This window comes from Callithrix jacchus, chromosome 22 (assembly GCF_049354715.1).
Source record: "Callithrix jacchus isolate 240 chromosome 22, calJac240_pri, whole genome shotgun sequence".
Classification (NCBI taxonomy): Eukaryota; Metazoa; Chordata; class Mammalia; order Primates; family Cebidae; genus Callithrix; species Callithrix jacchus.
Genome location: NC_133523.1, coordinates 30,937,308 through 30,959,508, shown reverse-complemented (window position 1 = coordinate 30,959,508; position 22,201 = coordinate 30,937,308). Strand labels below are relative to the sequence as shown.

The window sequence follows — 22,201 nt, the reverse complement described above, 5'->3', positions numbered from 1 at the left end:
GGAGGGGAAGAAAGGGGCTTTTAGCTTTCCCTAAACATCTGTAACAATAAATCAATCTTAAAGTAACTGATTTAGCCTTTCCGGCGGTGACGATCTACGCACGAGAACATGCCTCTAGCAAAGGATCTCCTTCATCCGTCTCCAGAAGAGGAGAAGAGGAAACACAAGAAGAAACGCCTGGTGCAAAGCCCCAATTCCTGCTTCATGGATGTGAAATGCCCAGGATGCTATAAAATCACCACGGTCTTCAGCCATGCACAAACGGTAGTTTTGTGTGTTGGTTGCTCCACTGTCCTCTGCCAGCCTACAGGAGGAAAAGCAAGGCTTACAGAAGGATGTTCTTTCAGGAGGAAGCAGCACTAAAAGCACTCTGAATCAAGATGAGTGGGAAACTATCTTAATAAACACATTTTGGATAAAAAAAAAAAAAAAAAAAAGTAACTGATTTATAGTTATTACAGAGGATACAAACATTATTATCATACTCCCCCTTTTCCATTTAAAAGATGCCTTTCATTATGTTCCTACTGAAACAGAATGTCACTATTTAAAGAGAAAGAACTTTGACGAGCATTTTTTATTGAACAGTTTTATTCTGTTTTAGAATAAAAACCTTACTTTAATATTGTAAAGTGTACTGCAGGTATGCCATGCTGCCAGTTATTGTTGGGGCACAAAATGCCCCAGTCAGTGACTCAGAGGGTTGGGAAAACGCGTGAACTCATACTTTCAGAGCAAGTAGAACTAGTATTTACAGTTTTCTTTCTTGAAATTCGCCTGGGACATCTCAGTCTACACAGGTATTGTCATAGTACTTGCTTTGATGCTCTGAATGCCTCAGAAATGTGTTCAATATCATGATTTGTGGGTGCTCTAAAAGGTTTTGTTGTAAACATGCAAGCAAACAGCACTAAACAATATTATCTAAACTATGGCTGCCAAGTACTGAATCTTAATAATAAAACCAAATTACAAAACATTGCCTTGTAGAGCCATATAAAAGATATAAAATTAAAATAAAAAATATCATCCAGCTTTAAATATTCCAATTCTCCTACAGTACAGTTTCCACATCTTTATCACTACTGAATGTTTTAAGGAGAAAGTTAACAAAAAAAATCAAAATAGATAAAAATATTTAAATCTTTGGATCCTTTTATTCCATGGCCTTCATAAAAACACAAAAGTGGCCAGATTTTTCCCACTAGTGCTTAAAATATCAAAAAGATTCACTAGTAGTTTATAATTAACAATGAACTCTATACTGAGTCATCTGTGGGTCACAGGCCCAAGGACCAGTGGTGCCATGTGTTACAGGCTGCCAAGATAATTCCTCACATTCTGAATCCTCTTGAAATATGATGGAATGAGTCAAGGTATTATGACTAAATTCCAGGCATTATAGAAAAAACAGGTTCATTGATGCCTAGTTTTAAAGTCCTAAAAAAGGGGGAAGGATTACTTATTTGAAAATACAGCTAAGTACATTCTCATCTTATGACTATTTACATTTGTATACTGAAAATATTGATTATCTGGACAGATCCTGTGATATGCCATTTGCTACAAAATAAAGTTCTTACAATGAGCATGAATAATTTACCCTTTTAGATAATGAAATAACGTATCAAATCTTCATTTATGTTCAAACATTAAAAAACAAAATCAAAAAATGTTAAGCCTGGAAAACTAAGAAAAAAAGACCCACCCATAATGCTGCTGTTCAGCGCATCAACTTCTGCAAGGACACAGTATGTTTGCTGACTTTAAAATGTTTATTCTTTAAAAAATTAGTTGCTTTTTATACAGCTATACAAAGGTCTTAATGTTTCTTTGGCAATGGAATATAATGGAATTTTACAACTATATAAAAAAGTTACCTTTGCCTAAGAAACAGTATTTACTGTGTGTACATAGTTGACTGACAAAATTCTCTACCATCCAGCACCCTAATTAACTGACGAAATAAGCTACCTCATATTACAGGGTTCCCCAAAAGAAAGGAGGAAAAAGATACACACACACGCACACATACACACACGCACACAACTTTCTGTGGCTCAAAACACAGTATCACGGCCCTATCCGTAGGCAACTTGCAATTGCCAAATACAATTTAGTGATAAAAAAACCTTTCAGTGATGAAAAAATACTTGTAAGTCCCACTCAAGTACTGCTTTAGTTTAACTATATATAAGAAATTACTTAAGCTTCGGCTATTCCAAATATATTTAATGCTCATGTTGTAAGATGAGCCTTCCACCCCCAAAAGTAACTGCATTTTATCTTTGAAATAAGCGGAAAAACAAACAAAAAACTAAAACCCAGTGCTGGTGACAAATGTACAGCGAATTCACTTCTTCATTCTTCGCAAAGACTGAAATCAATTTTCAGGACCATGAAGAGCTAGAAATTCACCTATTTTCAGAGACTTGTTTGTAGACTATGCAGCAACTTTGTTGTCTTTCTAAAAAAGAAAAAAAAATTTAGCTCATGTTCCAAATTATTGGCTTATTATCTTTTACTTTGCTCAAGTACTTTAAATTATCTTTAAATACACCACCTTTTTACTGTCATAGAAAAATCTGTCTCACTGATTTCCAGGAAAACTCTTTTTATAACTTCCATACTCAGTAGTAACTCATTGTTTACTGCATTTTCCAGTCAGTAGAGGTTAAAGCAGTGACCACCACCCAAAATACAGGTATACTTCCTCATCTTTGGTTGTTCTCCCTAATAATTTTTAAAAAACAGTGATAGAACTTAAACCCTCAACTCAGTAGTCAAACTCAGCAAATACAACTGTCAACACACTGTGAAACAAGTTTCATTAAATCCCCAAGTCTTTGATTTCTTTACTAAGCAATAAAATACCCAGACAGTATAACATTTCTCTCCAAAATTTCATGCCAGGAGGAAGCACTGGCTTAAAAATCAATTTTAAAAGGATAACTTTTAAATCTGAAATAAGTTCTGAAAGGCAGTAGGTGGACTGGGGAATTTTAAAAAAGTAACCAGTGAGAAAGCAATAAAAATCTCAAGGAGATTTCCAGCGAGACCAATCCTAAACTAAAGGCCTGTACAAAGAGAACCAAGGGCTTCTATTTTCCTTTGGACTAGCTGCTACCATATACTTGATTTTTACTGCTGATTCTCACCCCAACTGTTAGAAACAGACATTTCCTAGATGAGACTTAACTTCACCTGTATACAACATCAAAACATTTGTACAATGTTATTACACTGAAATACATATGGTATAGTTTAAGTTGACAGCAATGAGCTCAAAGATGAACCCGCTGTCCCCACCAAAGCTAACTTTCACACCTCCCAATGTATCTGTTTTTTTTTTTACCTTTCAGAAAGCAGTACGATCAATCCAGACCTTTTAGGGTCCAAAAGCTGTGGTTTTCTGAAAGGTAAAAAAAAAAAAAAAAAAAAAAAAAACACAACAAAAAAAAGAAAGAAAGAAAAAAAGAGACAGGAGAAAATGAAAGGAGGAGAGGAGAGAGAGTATCACGCTGAGTCATTCAGACACCTTATTGTCTTTGGACCCCATCTAAAGAAACACAGATGTAATCTTTATCACCCACCATGGTGGCTTAACCTCACTGACAGCAGCATACAAAACAGGAGCTGGTTACATTATTATTCCTAGTCCTGATCTCCATTCCCACCTCAAAAAAGAAGGGGTGGGGGAAGCACCATAAAACCAAACTTACGATAAGTTTATATTTCTTTTCTTTTTTTTGAAACAGGTCTCACTCTGTCACTGGGCTACAGTGCAGTGGTGTGATCATGGCTTGTTGCAGCCCTGACCTCCCAGATTCAAGTGATCCTCCTGCCTTAGCCCCCTGAATAGCTGGAACTACAGGCACGTCCCACCACTCCAGCTATTTTTTAAACTGTTTAGTAGAGATAGGGATTCCTTATGTTGCCCATGCTGACCTTGAATTCCTGGGCTTAAGCAATCTTCCTGCCCTAACTTCCCAAAGTGCTAGTATTACATGTGTAAACCACTGCACTGGCCTATATTTCCCACATTATCCTTAAGGAAAATCAGGCTAGAAGTCAAGAGAGTGAGTTTCGGCTTTGTTAGCTTGTACCTCAATCATGAGAATTAACTTCTTGGGGTCCTTAGTTTCCTTATCATCTAATGGAAGCATGGTAGGGGAGAGATTCTAGTTTGGCTGATTCTTTTAAGGATTCTAAAACTTAATGATTTTTATCTTTACCCATGTTTTCATTAAACCAAGCTAGTTTATGCTTACCCCCAAACTATAATGACTCATGCTAATACAGCACAAAAAATAAAGCCAACTCATTTCATGAAGGCTGCAGAAAATGTCATCTATGTCCATCTCTGGGAGGACGTGTTAGATGTTTCAGATACAAGTTTAATCTTCAGAGATAAATCTCCTTTATGTGACACTGGTCACTCACCATTTCCTACCTTTAAAGGTGCCAGGTGAAATGATTTTATGATTTAGGAGGTGTAGGGCTGCTGGGGTCAGGGTTCTAGTGGCAGATGAAAGGGTTATTCAATTCTGGAATGAAAAATCAAGGGGCTAGCCACACTGACAGATGTTGGCCTCACTGAAGGCTGGAGTGGGGAATTCCTAATTAACATAATAAGCAATTACTTCAAGCCCACTATGGCTTCATGTTGAGCTGCAGCATGTTGTGGTGGAAAGAAAAGTAAAATACATTTTCATTAAAGCCAAGAGGTTCTCATTTAGCTAGTGATACAGAATAAAACTAAATACAAAAAAATAGGGAATGTGAGTGTATTTAAAATGTGTGCCAAAGAAAGCAGATAGCCACAGGTCAGTAAAAGGAGGAAATCAGGAAGGAAGAGAAGACAGAGCAAAACTTGGACAAGGCTGTTGTAAAGGGTAAGTGAAAGGGGGGATCTGACTTTTAGCTATGTCTGCCTCCCACCAGAATGGAAACATCAAAAGGGGTGGGCCTGCATCTGTCAGTGCCAATGCTCAACAGAGTTCCTGGCATATCTGAAGAATTATGTGTATTTAGAAAATGAATGAGGATGGAGTTGGAATCAAGCACAATGTGTATGAGAGATAACCATGAGGGAACCTGCTTGAATCAGATAGGTTAAGGGGTAATGATGAATGAGGCCAAATGTATCAAGTTGGATCCTCACACAGTTCAGAGTAGGGAGTGTAATGTCACAACTGAGCCTCCTAACCACTGGGTTAGGAGGGTTTGCTGAGTTCATCACTCCTGGAAACACCTAAGTAGAGGCTGAACTATCTGTCAAGGATATAGAAGCATGGATAAAGATGCACGCAGATAACTACGACGATGCATTTTCCATCTGTAATATATGTGTGATAGTTTTATCAAAGGCTCAAGATGATAAATAGTGTGACATGACTTCAAAAAAATGTTTGTATTATTAAGCATGTGTAGCACACAGAGTTACTGAGTGAAAGGTTTGTTTTTTTCTTTTTCTTTTTTGAGACGGAGTCTTGCTCTGTCACCCAGGGTGGAGTACAGTGGCGTGATCTCAGCTCACTGCAACCTCTGAGTCCTGGGTTCAAGCGATTCTCCTGCCCCAGCCTCTGGAGTAGCTGGGATTATAGGTGTGCACTACCATGCCTGGCTAATTATTTATTTTTAGTAGAGATGGGAGTTTCACCATGTTAGCCAGGCTGGTCTCAAACTCCTGACCTCAGGTGATCTGTTCGTCTCAGCCTCCCAAAGTGTTGGGATTACAGGCGTGAGCCACTGCACCCAGCCTGGAAGGTTTGTTAATGAGTGTTCAGAGAAAGGGAAATAACAGTCGGGTTACACATAGAAAACACGATAGCTATTTCTTTAAATATCTGAAAAATTATCCTGAAGTCATGTATATTTTTTCTCTGCATTTACAAGGGTAGAGTTAAACAGGTTGAAGATAAAGGCAGAGACTTTGTGTGTCTGTGAGATCTTAACAATTATAACATTCCTAGGGTAGGATAGATGCCCTTGGGAAGAGTAAGCTCCCAGCCTCTATAAGAGATACTGCAGAAGAGGTTTATGCTTTAACCTGGTCAGACCTCTCAGATTTTTCTAACTCTGAAAGTTTAATGATCTTTAAAAGGTCTATTTTAGAATAAGTGGTGCAACTCTTTATCCACAAATGTCAAAACTAAGGGTCTGAAACGTCATACTAGTAACTATTGCTATTATTCTCACTTGGATCAAAGTCTAATTTAAACGTACTTTTTATCAAAACAAGCTGACTCAATGTGGTCTTCTAGGTTCTTCAAAATGTAGCTGATCTGCCTTAAAGTGGGGTAAAGAGAGACGAAGGTTTGAAGCTTGACTGATGGGTTCTCATAGTATTTGACAGGGATATCTCAAAGGAATAAATGTGATGACCTGCAACAGACCACAATCATGGATACTTCTAGTGCCTGGGCAGTTTACCGTGAGCCTCCAGTACCTGGGCAGTATACCATGAGCCAACATGGAACACTGGGAGGAGGCAGAGCTGAGATGACCGGAGAGGAGGAAAATTACGAGCTGAGATGACCAGAGAGGAGGAAAATTACGAGCTGAGATGACCGGAGAGGAGGAAAATTACGAGGTCAGTCTGAGGAAGTTCAAACTGACAGCAGGACAGTGAAGATAAGAGATACAGTATAAAAACATAGGGTCCAGGACAGGGTTACAAAAGGGAGAATGGGACAGGCACTGTGGCTCATGCCTATACACCCAGCACTTTGGGAAGCTGAGGCGAGAGGATTGCTTAAGCCTAGGAATTCAAGACCAGCATGGGCAACACAGTGCGAGTGAGACCCCATGTCTACAAAAAAATTAAAAAATTAGCTGGGCATGATGGTGCATGTCTGTGGTCCCAGCTATGTGGGAAGCTGAGGTGGGAGGATTGCCTGAGCCTGGGAGGCAATCAAGACATTGCACTCCATCCTGGGTGACAGAGCAAGACCCTGATAAAAAAAGAGTATTAAAAAAATTTAGGAAGAGTATAAACTAAAAATCTAGAAGAGTATTTTAAAAACTAGGAAGAAAGACCCCAAACTGGGTAGTTGGTCAGTGTCAAATATTGGAGAGGAGTTAATGGCAAATAAAATATTTGTGAAAATACTACTGCTGAATTTTGTAAGCAAGGTGTCACTGGCAACCTTAAGGACAGTAACAGTGATAAGTAAGGACTATTTTGGAGTTCCTAAGACAGATTTCTCCCAGCTGGGAAGCATAAGCTGGTGACCTGAGCATAATTTTTGGCAGTCTTGGTTGTGATAGCACAATATCAAAGGCATCAAAATTAAGAGAGCAGGTTCAAAAGCCACTAATACTGAACTCTTTCCAGAGAGATCTCAACAATGGCCAGTTTTAAGTGCTGAGCAATGGAATTCCTACTAACAGGTCATTCTGTTTTTAGCTGCCTGTTGCTATTATGAGTGGAGCTCTTTACAAGATTTTGATCCTTTCTATTATAGCCTTTCCTCTCCACTACCTCTAAAATCAATAAACTAAGATAGTCTACTATTAACTGAGATAGTTACTATGCTGGCTTAATTTGCAGATGCCTGTCAAAAGCTAAATTATACACATAAGGATACTACAGAGAGTTATAGAATTCTCTAGCAGCAGCAGCTCCTGAAGGCCAATACCGAAACATTTTCAAGATCATGGTGAAAGGAGAAAACCTGGGAAAATGTAGTGAATTTTTCTCAAAACCAAATTAAGAATAGTGACTCAGGAGCTAACTTGTTGGGCTCAACAACAAGCACCATCACTTACTAGCTATGTGACCTTTGGCAAGTTACTTAATATCTCTACACCTATTTCCTCACTTGTAAAATAGGGTTAATAATAGTACCTAACTCACAGAGTTGATGTGCGGTTTAAATAAGTTAATATGTAAAAAAACATTTAAAACAATGTCTGGACCAGGTGCAGTGGCTCACACCTGTGCACTTTGGGAGGCTCAGGAGGGTGGACCATGAGTTCGAGACCAGCCTGGCCAACATGGTGAAACTCTGTCTCTACTAAAAATACAAAAATTAGCAGGGCATGGTGGTAAGTGCCTGTAATCCCAGCTACTCAGGAGGGGCTGAGGTAGGAGAATTGCTTGAAACCAGGAGGCAAAGGTTGCAATGAGCCGACATCGTGCCACTGCACTCCAGCCTGAGTAGACAGTGAGACTCCGTCTCGAAAACAAAAAACAGAAAACAAAACAATGTCTGGTACTTCGTGTATGCCATATAAATGTGAACACTTGCCTTTCATTTTGAGAGTATGTGCTTCCTAGACAGAAACTTTTGGTGTTAAAAGTGTTTTCTATAACATGAAATAGAGGTGATATTACATTGTCCTTTTTTGTATAGTGTTTTTAGTAATCCCTACTGTGCCCCCTACAAAAAAAAAAGTTTTTAAAAGAGAAGAAATGAAAAACCAAATAACCCTAAGTCAGTTTCTAATACATTTTTTTGGGGGAAATTTTGCCCATCCATAAAATGTGACACCATAGTTCTATAATAAAAAGACAAGAAAGGATATCACACCTAGCTCTTACTTCCTTCCATTGAGAAGAAAACCATTGGGAAAAAAAGTTTTTAGGTTCATTAGCCAAGAAGTTAGTTTCTTCAACACATCTAAATCACATATATCCTCTACTGAAAAGTCAAAATGGAAGTTACTCTAATGTCCTCAAATAAATTTCACCCTAAACAAAAAACAAGTAAAAATGTTTTGAGTCTTGTAAAATGCATGTCAACCCCAAAACATTTATTAACAATAACACTTACCCTATATTCAAAATCTGCAAACTCCCGGCCCCCACGACCTCCTCTGAATCCACCACGAAATCCTCGAGGGGCAGTGAAGGTACCACCTCTGCCACCACCACGCCCTCTGCCACCACGGAAACCAAGACCTCCTCTGCCTCTGTATCCCCCACGACCACGGTTTGGACGAAGTGGGATTCCAAATGTTTCAGCATTTAATCTTCTTTCTTCAGCCCAGGTTGGTCTCCGTTCTCTATTATAAAAGCAAATAATCTTCAGCATATCAAGCTTAAAAGAACATCACTCAGCCAAAATACGTAACACTGTTCCCAAATTAAAGCTAAATAATTCCTAAAGCTAATTAGAAATAAGCATTTAAGTTATCACAAGCTGTTCATGGCATATGAGTTCAATATGTTCCTATAATATTCTGTTAAACTTCATGTGGCCGGGTGCGGTGGCTCAAGCCTGTAATCCCAGCATTTTGGGAGGCCGAGGCGGGTGGATCACGAGGTCAAGATATCGAGACCATCCTGGTCAACATGGTGAAACCCCGTCTCTACTAAAAATACAAAAAAAATTAGCTGGGCATGGTGGCGCGTGCCTGTAATCCCAGCTACTAGGAGGCTGAGACAGGAGAATTGCCTGAACCCAGGAGGCAGAGGTTGTGGTGAGCCGAGATTGCGCCATAGCACTCCAGCCTGGGTAACAAGAGCGAAACTCCGTCTCAAAAAAAAAAGAAAAAAACTTCATGTGAACACATGACTGATATTAGTTTCTTGCAAATACACCTGATAAAACATAGAAACATAATAACAGCCCCAATATAATGTAAATTCAGATATCATGAGATTGGTACTGACTTCGCTTTCCACTCAGTCCCAAGGGAAAAAAGAAGACAACGCCAGACAGGAGGACCTTATCTCAGGAAGCTAGGAGATGGAAGGTGGGCCCTTGGGTCCCCATTATGCTGCTGGCCCAATCTCTGGATCTAATGCCAAAGAACCCAACAAGTATCTGAACTGTTGCTGCTGTCGTCTAGCCAATTGTGGGACTCAGAATCATCTCCAACCATGTCTATACTGAAGTAAACAACTGCCACCAGAGGGCACCAGACTTCAGCCACGACAAGGACAAGGACAATCTGGATTGGGCAGGAGAACCTCTAGAACTGTTTGGCCAGGCACAGTGGCTCAAGCCTGTAATCCCAGCATTTTGGGAGGCCAAGGCGGGTGGATCACGAGGTCAAGAGATCGAGACCATCCTGGTCAACATAGTGAAACCCCGTCTCTACTAAAAGTACAAAAAAATTAGCTGGGCATGGTGGCACGTGCCTATAATCCCAGCTAGTCAGGAGGCTGAGGCGGGAGAATTGCTTGAACCCAGGAGGCGGACGTTGCACTCCAGCCTGGGTAACAAGAGCGAAATGCCGTCTCAAAAAAAAAAAACAAAACTGTTAGTTCCTCGAACTGGGTCCTTTAATTAACCTCAATAATTTGCCAATTTTCTGGACCCACATTTACTACAATCTGGCAGTTTTTAATGGTATCAGCAAACTTCAAAGTAGATTAGCACTTTGGTTCTGGCTTCATTTTAACTACAATGTAAAGGGATGAAAGAAAAGGTCATACTTAGATATTAACTGCTTGTTTTAATTACTAATATTAAAATATGCATATATCCTTAAACAAAAGTATATAGTTATTTCTTCTTTTGAGTGAATAATTTTAGCACTTTGGGAGGCTGAGGTGGGTGGATCACCTGAGGTCGGGAGTTTGAGACCAGCCTGGCCAACATGGAGAAACCCAAGAAACCCATCTCCACTGAAAATACAAAATTAGCTGGACGTGGTGGTGCATGCCTGTAATCCCAGCTGCTCAGGAGGCTGAAGCAGGAGAATCCCTTGAACTCAGGAGGTGGAGGTTGTGCTGAGCTAAGATTGTGCCACTGCACTCCAGCCTAACTCCGTTTCAAAAAAAAAAAAAAAAAAATCAATTATGGCCAGGTGTGGTAGCTCATGCCCATAATCCTAGTACTTTGGGAAGCTGAGGTAGTGGGAGGATTACTTGAGGCCAGGAGTTTAAGACCAGCTTGGGCAACAAAGGAAGACCCCCATCTCTACAAAAATGAAAAAAATAAGGCGGGTGTGGTGGTGTACAACTGTAGTCCCCTCTACTAAGGCTGAGGCAGAAGAATTGCTTGAGCCCAGGAATTTGAGGCTACAGTGAGCTGTGACTGCACCACTGCACTCCAGCCTGGGTATCAGAGTGAGACGGCCTCAAAACAAAACAATTATGGTAGTGTTCATTAAATCTTGTGAATTTACATGAAACCCTTTTACACTTCAATCAACATCATAAAAGCAAAGGAACAGTTTTAAAGATGATACCTATTGTCATCACAAGAAATATTATCGAAGAAGGATTTAGTTTTGTCATAATAGCAATTAGGTCCAAGTGGATCTTCTTCATCAGCATTTCCTTCACTGTTTTGAGTATCAACTCCTGAGTCTCCTTTATCTTCACCATTTACAGGCTTCTCCTGTTTCTCAAGTTTATCTTCTAAGGACAAAGGTACATATCATAAAAGTCAAGACCGTTAATCTGAATTACATAAAATTAAACACCGAATCTGAGAAACATCCATAATTCACAGATCAAATAAAATTATTTTCTGAGTAGAAAAATCAGAGCTTACCTTTTAATTTAAGCTTATTATGAAATTCTCTGTCAATCTCTTCCTTGTTGAATTGCGCATTTGCACTTTCAAAGTCAAAGTCTTTCTCAAATTTCATTGGCCCATCTCGCCGAATACCAAATCTTCCCCTGCCACCCCGATGACCCCCACGCCCTCTCCTTGGAGCCGAAGGAGCACCTGGAGCTATGATAATAAAGAATATATACAAAGGACATTCAATATGTAATAGCTGGTTTAGCACAGATGTTGCTATTGTGCTTTTTAGATTCAACAGTCAACAACGGAAATGCTTACAGGTCTCTATATATTTTATTGTCTATTTGTATTTTTTAAATAAAATTAAAAATTAAGTTTCACTAAAATTTAGTATGTAGACTGAGAATACCTCACACAAAATTTCTAAACATTTGTATTTATGGAGTCCACACTCACATGTGTTACTGACAGAGTATACAGCCAGGCAAGTGTGGAGACTTCTGCACTAAATTAATGTATGCTCCTTGAGGGCAGGGGCTTTGTTTTCCTTACTGCAATATCCCCAACACCTGCAAACTGAAGTGCCAGACACATAGTTGGTTCTCAAAATATAGAAAGTCTTTGATGAAAAGAATAACAGAAAGCAAGATTTTTAGTAAGAAAAATAAACGAACACTAATTGGCACAAATTGCAAGAAAATAGGTGTTATTTCCACATCACAAATAAAAAAGACAAGTACCAATCCTTAGTGACTCCAAACACTTCCTACTCCATCTTTACTGTCTCCCTCTAGATGGTTCAACATTATTCAAGCCTTCTTGTATCTATATATTCTCTTCTCTATAACATAATAAGATTTCAGCTAATTATATGAGACATGATAAAGCAATACAAAGTAGCATAATTTATAGTGAAAAACGTGGGAACCCAAATATCCAACACAAGAGAAATGACTAACAAGAAAAAAAACCCAGGAAGAATATTTTATGTTAACTGAAAAATGTAGAGCAGAAAGCAGTATGAGTTTAATGATCACAACTGTGTGAAACGCTCCACACATACTGACAAGCATGAGAAGTGACTACAGGTTAACAGACAGGTTTGTGCTCTTTGCTGAGGTTTGGCAAGCTGCCTGGGTTTGAGACAACAAACCACAAAACCCCACAGCGGCATACCTAAACATACATATAGATAAGCAGGATGTTTAAAAATGCCTCAGCCACAAGCCAGAATTACACCATGATCCTTCTGTCTTAAAAAAAAAAAGTTTTAGGTATAGATGTCTGTCTGTAAAATCTACAAAAGAATATGGAAGACTATTCACTGTTCTGTTAATGAACCTCTGGTGGGGTGAGTTTTGAAGGGCAATGAAAGATAGTATAGCAATTATTTTATTTTGGGAGGGAAGCTCTCTCTTTTTTTGAATAAAAAAGCTGAAATAATGAGTCAAATTAAAAAAAAATTCTGTATTCCATGGCTTACAGAATATTTAAAAAACCACAAATGTAGAGGAGAGAGTATTTATACATCCAAAAAATATATCTAGGTTTCTAAAATTAAATGAAAGATCATTTTTCAATCATTTTCTAAATAAGGTGATTATATACTATCTTTTTAATTTGGAAGAGTTTTAAAATTACGATTTATTTTCCATTAATAAATTTGAAAATATTAATAAAATATTTGGGAATGTTATATATTACAAAACAGATACGTAGAGATGAGGTTTCACCATGTTGGGCAGGATGGTCTTGATCTCCTGACCTTATGATACACCCGCCTTGCCTCCCAAAGTGCTGGGATTACAGGCCTGAGACACCACACCCAGCCTCTGGGCTTAATTTTAATGAGAAAGCATTTCAAATTTGTAACATATAGATAATTTCATTCCCCAAAGCACAGAAAACAATGAAAACAATCAATTTTATAATCCTAACATGAAACTGACACAAAACATATAAGAACCACAAAAGTAGAACAATGTAAATATAAACGAAGAAATCCTACTAGCAGGAAATACTCAAGAATGTATTAAAAGATAACTGCCTACCACTAAGTAGACTTTTTTTCCAAAAAAGTAAAAATTTTAAAAATCTTTTCATTTTAAAGCAATAATTGACAAGAAAAAATGGAAAAACTAGTTCACAGTGGTCCTTTGTGCCCATCAACCAACTTCCCAAACTCCAGCAGCGACATCTTGTATACCTATGTTATATTATGAAAACCAACACAGGCATAATCTAATTAACTAAACTGCAGACCTTGCTCAGATGTCACTGCTGGAGTAGCCAGTTTGTACATGTACTCATTTTTTGGTATGTCTTTTATGCATAGTTCTATGATGTTCTACCATGTATAGATTTGCATAACCACCATCACAATCAAGATAAAGAACTGTTCTGTCACCACAGTGACACTCCCCTGTGCTCCTCCTTTACAGTCACAACCCCTGCCTTTCATTTGTTTATAGTAATTATGTATCATACATTTAAAATGTTTTCTCTCTTGAGGCATAGGATATGACTTTCAGATCCAAGAACTTACCTACTTGTCTCTTGTTATCGTTTCTGAGTTGCTCATTTTCTGGCCTTGAAACTTTGTGTACTTCAGCTATAGAAGAAGACATGTAAAGTGCCAAATCAACTCAGGGCACATGATCAAAAACATAATAAAAAACTTTAGAAATAAAAACAAACAAGCAAACGAACCAAAAAACCTAAAACAAAGCCTGTGCAATACCCAAAAATCTATACCCACAACACTAATATTTTGAATCAAATTTGAAAGACCAAACATTCTATCACGTTTGGTTTAATTTTCTGGGATCATTCATCTGAAGTAAACCCTTTTAATGAAAATAAAGTGAGTGGAAAACATTGATCAGTTAATTAAGGAACAGTAAACAGCTGAAATTTTACCTCTCCTGTGCTCCTGATTCTCTATTGCTTTTTGGCTGGTAGATGGCAAAGGCCTGGTTGATACAGGGCTCCTTCTCCCAACAGGTGCTGGAGCAGGTAAGTGGGCCGAGGCAGTCTGCACTGCTTGTTCCATGGTTGGGCTTTTTCTCAAAGGGTCTAACTGAGGGCTTGAACGACCTAAAATGTAACGAAAAGATAAGAAACTACCCTACTGGGGATTTCAAAATAATTTAGACCCTAAATAAAATTGTCTAGAGTTTTATTTCTACCAATCCAAATCATTAGCCAATTCAAATCAAATTTGAATTAATCCACTTAACAGACTAGATATTAAGACTGGTTAAACTTAGTGGGCTATCATTAGGTTAAAAATAGAAAAAATGAACAGCTTCGAAATAACTCCCTCCCCTTCACAATTTTATCTTTTATTTCTACCCAGTAGAATAGTTTACGTTAAAAAAAATTGCGGCCTCGTATGAGATTCCCTAGAAATATTATCAAAGGTCATGTTATAGTTAGGTCAAACACAGGCTTTCCCCAATGACAACCATAAGACTATGGTGACTTGTTTTAATTGTTCCTAGTACTTTCTGTAGATGACTAAAACGATACCTTTACATCTACAGGTATTATCTCCATTAAATTTCCTTTTTTTTTTTTTTCAGACGGAGTTTCACTCTTTTTACCCAGGCTGGAGTGCAATGGCGTGATCTCGGCTCACCGCAACCTCCGCCTCCTGGGTTCAGGCAATTCTCCTGCCTCAACCTCCCAAGTAGCTGGGATTACACGCACTTGCCACCATGCCCAGATAATTTTTTGTATTTTTAGTAGAGACGGGGTTTCACCATGTTGACCAGGATGGTCTCAACCCGTTGACCTCGTGACCCACCCACCTCGGCCTCCCAAAGTGCTGGGATTATAGGCGTGAGGCACCACGCCCACCCGGCCTATCTCCATTAAATTTCTATTATAAGAAAGTAGGTTGGGGGTCCAAAGTGGCTCCCGCCGGAGGTCATGGCGCTCGTGAAGGCGAGGTCATCAGTTCAAGGCTAACCTGAGCAACCTCATAAGCTCAAACTGATTGGAAAAAAAAAAAAAAAAAAAAAAGTAGGCCATTGGTGGCTCAAGCCTGTAATCTCAGCACTTTAGGAGGTCGAGGTGGGTGGATCACGAGGTCAAGAGGTCAAGATCATCCTGGTCAACATGGTGAAACCCCGTCTCTACTAAAAATACAAAAAACTAGCTGGGCATGGTGGTGCGTGCCTGTAATCCCAGCTACTTGGGAGGTTGAGGCAGGAGAATTGCCTGAACCCAGGAGGCGGAGATTGCGGTGAGCCGAGATCGCGCCATTGCACTCCAGCCTGGGCAACAAGAGCGAAACTCCTTCTCAAAAAAAAAAAAGAAAGAAAGAAAGTAAAGGGCTGGGCATGGTGGCACTCGCCTATAATCCTAGCTCTTTGGAAGGCTGAAACAGGAGGATCGCTTGAGCCCAGGATTTCAAGACCAGCTTGAGCAACATGGCGAACCTGTCTCTATGGAAAATATAAAAATTAGCCAGGCATGGTGGCGCATGCCTGTGTTCCCAGCTACTCAGGAGGTTGAGATGGGATAGCTTGAATTCGGGAGGCAGAGGCTATAGTGAGCTGAGATCGTGCCATTGCACTCTAGCCTAGGTGACAGCGAGGCCGCGTCTCAAAAAGTAAAAAACTACAAGTTAGGTAGGTGAAGTTCTTTAATGCCTTAGGGGCTTGGGTAATTAAACATAATAACTAGAAGGCCAGCAAAAAAAAAAAAAAAATCCTTCAGATAATTACACAATAGCCATACTCATTCGTTGGGCGTGGTTGCTCACACCTATAATCCCAGCACTTTGGAAGGCCGGGGTGGATGGCTCACTTGAGCTCAGGAGTTCAAGACCAGCCTGGGCAACGTGACAAAGCCTGTCTCTACAAAAAATGCAAATATTAGCCAGGCGTGGTGGCATATGCCTATAACCCCAGCTATTTAGAAGGCTGAAGTGAGTGAATTACTTGAGCCCGGGAGGCAGAGGGCAGAGTTGCAGTGACCTGAGATCGATCCACTGCATCTAGCCTGGGCGACAAAGCTAGACCTGGTCTCAACTTAAAAAAGGGGGGGGGGGGAGGGGCAGGGAGCAAAACCAAAAATGGGGTTTGTACTTATAAATTATATTTTTCCTTTCATGAGGTCAGAGCCTAGTCACAGCATGAACTGAAGAATGTAACATCGGGTGCTCTCATGCTTTCTCTTCTGGTTATGTTTGCTATAAATCTCTGCTCAGGTATCCACATCTCATAATTATTCCAAAATATAATGTTTTGCTTAAAAAAATGCTAATTTTAAGCAACAAATCCCCAAACATGCTGCAAATGTTACTGTCTATCTGTGCATGTTTGCAGGCCTCAAACAACTGATGAGTGCTGACAATGCATTATTATGTTCCCAGATAATTCAGGGATAATTTATTAGTAACATCTCCTCACTTTAGGATTATCTAAAGTATGCAATTACAAATATGCAATACCATTTCAGTCATTAATGGCAAAGTTATCCAAATAAACGATCATTAAACTACTTAAAAATTAAGTTACCACTAATAGAAGCAATACAATTTTTCCATTGGATTATAATGGGAAATCATGGCTTATGTAAGTTTTGGCCTATGAAAAAACATTTTATAATTACTTATAAAACATTTTGTTTTGTTTCTGTCTTTTAAAGACAGAGTAGGGTCTTGCTCTGTTGCCCAGGGTGGAGTGCAGTGGCACAATCACAGCTCACTGTAACTTCTACCTCCTGGGCTCCATCGATCTTCCTGCCTCAGTCTCTTGAGTAGCTAGGACTACAGGCATGTGCTACCACTCCCCGATATTTGTTTTATTTCATATGTCTTCTTGAAAAAGCCTACTGCTATAGTTATGGTACTACATAAATCATCTTATAAGTTTATAAAACTATTTTATCAAGGCTTTTGAGAAAAGATCCTGTGACTTACAAGTTCTACGGAAGTACAAGCAATGGGCAATCAGAGTGAGTACAGAAACACTTGCTGTGTACTTAAAAACCCTTTTTACTATTAAAGCCTATTAATCATCATGATGCCAGTTTTGTTATAAATAGGAAAATATAGGTGATACTGTGATACTGGACACATTATTAGGAATAAATCCAGAAGTGATTCTGCATAATAAAGACACACCCCTTGAGCTATCTTCACAATCTTATCACACTTAAAATTCTAGGAATTTTAATTTCACATAATTCAGAAACTTTAGTTGATAAATTTTACATGCAAACTCCTAGGTCTTCTTTGTCATAGCTTTATGTAAATACACTTCCTTCTTTTAATAAACATATACTTTGGGAACAGCCAGCTTTCTCTCCACTAATTTAAAAATAATACCTATATCATCTACTAAATTCTTTCAAAACGAGGTCTTGCTCTAGTTGCCTAGGCTAGTGTGCAGTCCTGCGATCACTGCTTGCTGCTGCCTTGAATGCCCGGGCTCAAGCAATACTCTAGCCTCAGCCTCTTGAGTAGCTGAGACTATAGGTACACACCATCATGCCCAGCTAAATTTTTTACTTTTTTAGAGACAGGGTCTTGCTATGTTGCCCAAGCTAGTCTCAAACTCCTGGCTTCAAGTGATCCTTCTACCTTGACCTTGCAAAATGTTGGGGTTATAGTCACTGTACCCAGGATAAATTCTTATTTATACTTGGATCTTTTCAGACTGCCTATTGCCTTCTGTTCATCTCTTATTTTATGTACTGCATTACTACATTTCATTATCAAGCCAGTAAGCCCACTATTTTTATTTTTCAAATATGTCTAGCTATCTTCCATGTTTGTTTTAAAGATAATCTATTTTACTAAGTTCTCTTACTATTCATTCCATTTGCATTGATTTTAATTAATTTGCAATAAATCTGTTAACTATAAGAAGTGTTCTCAATATTGAATCTTTTGTTTTCTTTTTTTGGAGACAGGGTCTTGATTCTGTCGCCCAGGCTGGAGTGAGGTAGTACATAAATGCAATACTGTAGCCTCAGACTCCTGGCTCAAGTGATGATCCTCCTGCCTCAGCTAGGAGGATAGGACCTAGGTATCCTTGAGTAGCTAGGACCACAGGTTTGCACCATCATACTCTGCTTGGTTTTTAAATTTCTAGGTAGAGATGAAGTCTCACTATGTCGCCTAGGCTGGTCTCAAACTCCTGGGGCTCAAATGATCATCCTGGCTCATCCTCCCTAAGTGCTGGTACTCTTCTTGTTCTTTTATCTAGGAATATGATATGCCTCTTCCATTATATGTGACTTTTATGTCCCTCTATTACATTATTCATCGTAGAAGATGGTCATATTTCTTAGTATTACCAATTTATTTCTTATAGATTTCATACATAATTTGTATTTTGGGTTATTGTAATCATCTTTTATCTCCATTACATACTCAATGGGTCAATGGATTAGACTTTAGGACTACTGATTTTTTTTTTTTGTTGAGAAGGAATCTTGCTCTCTTGCCCAGATTAGAGTGCAGTGGTGTGATCTCGGCTCACTGCAACCTTGGCCTCCCAGGTTCAAGCAATTCTCCTGCGTTAGCCTCCTGAGTAGCTGGAATTACAGGCACTTGCCACCATGCCTGGCTAATTTTTCTATTTTTAGTAGAGACAAGGTTTCACTGTGCTGGCCAGGATGGTCTCGAACTCCTGACCTTCTGATCCACCCTCCTTGGCCTCCCAAAATGCTAGGATTACAGATGTGAGCCACAGTGTGGCCAACTGTGTGTGTGTGTGTGTGTGTGTGTGTGTGTGTGTGTTTGAGACAGTTTCTCTCTGTCACCCAGGCTGGAAAGCAGCAGCACAATCTCAGCTCACTGCAACCTCTGCTTCCTGGGTTCAAGAGATTCTCTCACCTCAGCCTCCAGAGTAGCTGGGATTACAGATACATGACACCATGCCCGGTTAATTTTTGTATTTTTAGTACAGATGGGGTTTCACCATGTTGGCTGGCCAAGCTGTTCTCCTACTCTTAACCTCAGGTGATCTACCTGTCTTGGCCTCCCAAAGTGCTGGGATTGCAGGCATGAGCCACAGCGCCTGGCCAGGACTACTGACTTTTGTATATTTAATTTACATTTTGCCTTTGCCTAATTTAAGTTCCTTATTAGTTCTCATTTTTTATAAATAATGTTAATTTCCATATTTATGCTTCTTCCTTCTTTTTCATGTGTTCCTGATTTAACTAAAACTTACAGAGTAAGCTGGGCACCGTGGCTCAATGCTCACAATCCCAGCACTTTGGGAGGCCAGGGGGCAGGGCACCGCAGGAGGTGGATTGCTTGAGCCCAGGAGTTCCAGACTAGCCTTGGCAACATCGTGAAACCATGTCACTACAGAACTACAAAAACTAGCTGGTGGTGCTTGCCTGTGATCTAAGTTAATTGGGAGGATGGCTTGAGCCCAGGAGGTGGAGGCTGCAGTGAGCCATGATCACACCATTGCATTCCAGTCCGGGAGAGAGAGCAGGACCATATCTCAAAAACAATCTTTGGAATGTTTAAAAATTAAGCAAATAGGCTGGCTGTGGTGGCTCACACCTGTAATCCCAGCACTTTGGGTGGCCAAGGTGGGTGGCTCACTTGTGGTCAGGAGTTTGAGACCAGCCTGGCCAATATGGCGAAACCCCATCTCTATCAAAAGTACAAAAAATTAGCTGGGCGTGGTGGCACGCACCTGTCATCCCAGCTACTCAGGAGGCTGAGACAGGAGAATCACTTGCACCCAGGAGGTGGAGGCTGCAGTGAGCCGAGACTGTGCCACTGCACTCCAGCCTGGGTGACAGAGCAAGATTCCATCTTAAAAAAAAAAAAAAAAAAGAAAAAGAAAGAAAGAAAGAAAAAAAAAATAAGCTAATCAACATGAGTAGCTGTATGAACTAATTCAAAACATCTTAAGTGAAATATGTGATTCTGTTTAGCATTGAATTTTTACTCTTAATGACTTTTTAAAATATTATCTTGTGACTATAGATCTTTCTGAAACGACTTAACATTGCTTTACTTAAAACAAAGAACCGAGAACGATCCAAGATGGCCGATCGCTAACATCCTGGGATTGCAGCTCTCAGGGAAGGCGCGGAGAACTAGAGGACGCCACACTTTCAGACAAATTCTGGTCCCTCACGGAGCAGAAGATCCCCCAGTGGAGGAAACACACGGGTGGCCAGCGCGACTCTCGTGGCCGGTGCAGCGGCTGCGACGGCACCTCCGCGGGGCAGCGCTCGGCGCAGAGTAAACGGGACCGGTTCCCCTTCTGACTGAGGTTTGGAGCCCCGGGAAGGTAGAGTCCCCTACTACGGACACAAGAAGGAAGCCAGACAGGAGAATCCTGGGCAGAAAAGCACCATCAGTTTTAACGCCGCTGCTCTGGCCCTGGGAACTAACAACCTGGACATCCATTCAAGAGACCTAATCTGAAAGTTGGTAATTTCAAAGACGACAGGAGGATAAATTTACAATGACAGGAAGAAACCAGCGTAAAAAAGCTGAGAATACTCAAAGTCAGAACGCCTCTCCCTCCAAAGATGATCACAGTTCCACATCAACAATGGAACAAGGCTTGATGGAGAAGGAGCGCATCCTGATGACAGAATCACTCTTCAAGGAATGGATAATAACAAACTTCCGTGAGTTAAAAGACCATGTTGTAGCCCAACGTAAAGAAACTAGGAACTTTGGGGGTCCAAAGTGGCTCCCGCCGGAGGTCATGGCGCTCGCGAAGGTGAGGTCATCAGTTCAAGGCTAACCTCATAAGCTCAAACTGATTGGCAAAAAAAAATAAATAAATAAATAAACTAGGAACTTTGAAAAAAGGTTTGATGAAATCCTATTGAGAATAGACAACTTAGAGAGGAGTATGAGTGAATTAATGGAACTGAAGAATACAATACAGGAACTCCGAGAAGTATGCACAGGTTTAAACACTCGAATTGTTCAAGCAGAAGAAGGGATATCAGAGGTCAAAGTCCAACTTAATGAAATAAAACGTGAAGAAAAGATTAGAGAAAAAAGGATAAAAAGGAATGAGCAAAGTCTCCAAGAAATGTGGGACTATGTGAAAAGACCAAATTTACGTTTGATCGGTGTACCTGAATGCGACGGAGAGAATGAATCCAAGCTGGAAAATACCCTTCAGGAAATTATTCAGGAAAATTTTCCTAAACTAGCAAAGCAGGTCAACATTCAACCCCTGGTAATACAGAGAACACCACAAAGATATTCCTCAAGAAGAGCAACCCCAAGGCACATAATCGTTAGATTCACCAGGGTTGAAACGAAGGAGAAAATACTAAGGGCAGCCAGAGAGAAAGGTCAGGTTACCCACAAAGGCAAGCCTATCAGACTTATAGCAGATCTCTCAGCAGAAACTCTAAAGCCAGAAGAGAGTGGGGGCCAATATTCAACATCCTCAAAGAACAGAACCTTCAGCCCAGAATTTCATATCCAGCCAAACTAAGCTTCACAATTGAAGGAAAAATAAAATCTTTTATGAACAAGCAAGAACTCAGAGATTTTATTACCACCAGGCCTGCTTTACAAGAGCTTCTGAAAGAAGCATTACACACAGAAAGAAACAACCAGTATTAGCCTTTCTAAAAATACACCAAAAAGTAAAGAGCACCAACATAAAGAAGAATTTACACCAACGAATGGATAAAACAGCCAGTCAACATCAAATGGCAGTAACCCTAAATTTAAATTGACTAAATCCCCCAATCAAAAGACACAGCCAAAACCCAATGGCATGTTACATCCAGACCTGTTTCAC

At 39.8% G+C, this 22,201-nt stretch overlaps 1 protein-coding gene and 1 pseudogene across 4 annotated transcripts in view; one reads left to right on the top strand and one right to left on the bottom strand.

Moving 5' to 3' along the window:
* The first annotated feature begins 74 nt into the window (after window positions 1–74).
* LOC144580723 (small ribosomal subunit protein eS27 pseudogene) lies at window positions 75–438 on the top strand (annotated as a pseudogene).
* A 1,318-nt stretch (window positions 439–1,756) lies between these two features.
* The window catches only part of LSM14A (LSM14A mRNA processing body assembly factor), a 61,475-nt gene continuing 41,030 nt past the window's right edge, over window positions 1,757–22,201 (bottom strand). The window contains exons 5-11 of one of the 4 annotated variants that reach the window (XM_035284778.3): window positions 14,352–14,528; window positions 13,978–14,043; window positions 11,457–11,639; window positions 11,149–11,320; window positions 8,781–9,012; window positions 3,356–3,412; window positions 1,757–2,467 (exon numbers count right to left, since the gene is read on the bottom strand). In XM_035284778.3, the coding sequence (XP_035140669.1) occupies window positions 3,389–3,412; window positions 8,781–9,012; window positions 11,149–11,320; window positions 11,457–11,639; window positions 13,978–14,043; window positions 14,352–14,528 (854 nt within the window). In that variant the 3' untranslated portion in view covers window positions 1,757–2,467; window positions 3,356–3,388. The remainder of the gene's footprint in view (window positions 2,468–3,355; window positions 3,413–8,780; window positions 9,013–11,148; window positions 11,321–11,456; window positions 11,640–13,977; window positions 14,044–14,351; window positions 14,529–22,201) is intronic. The other 3 variants (XM_078359015.1, XM_035284777.3, XM_054250263.2) reach the window with 3 other exon arrangements.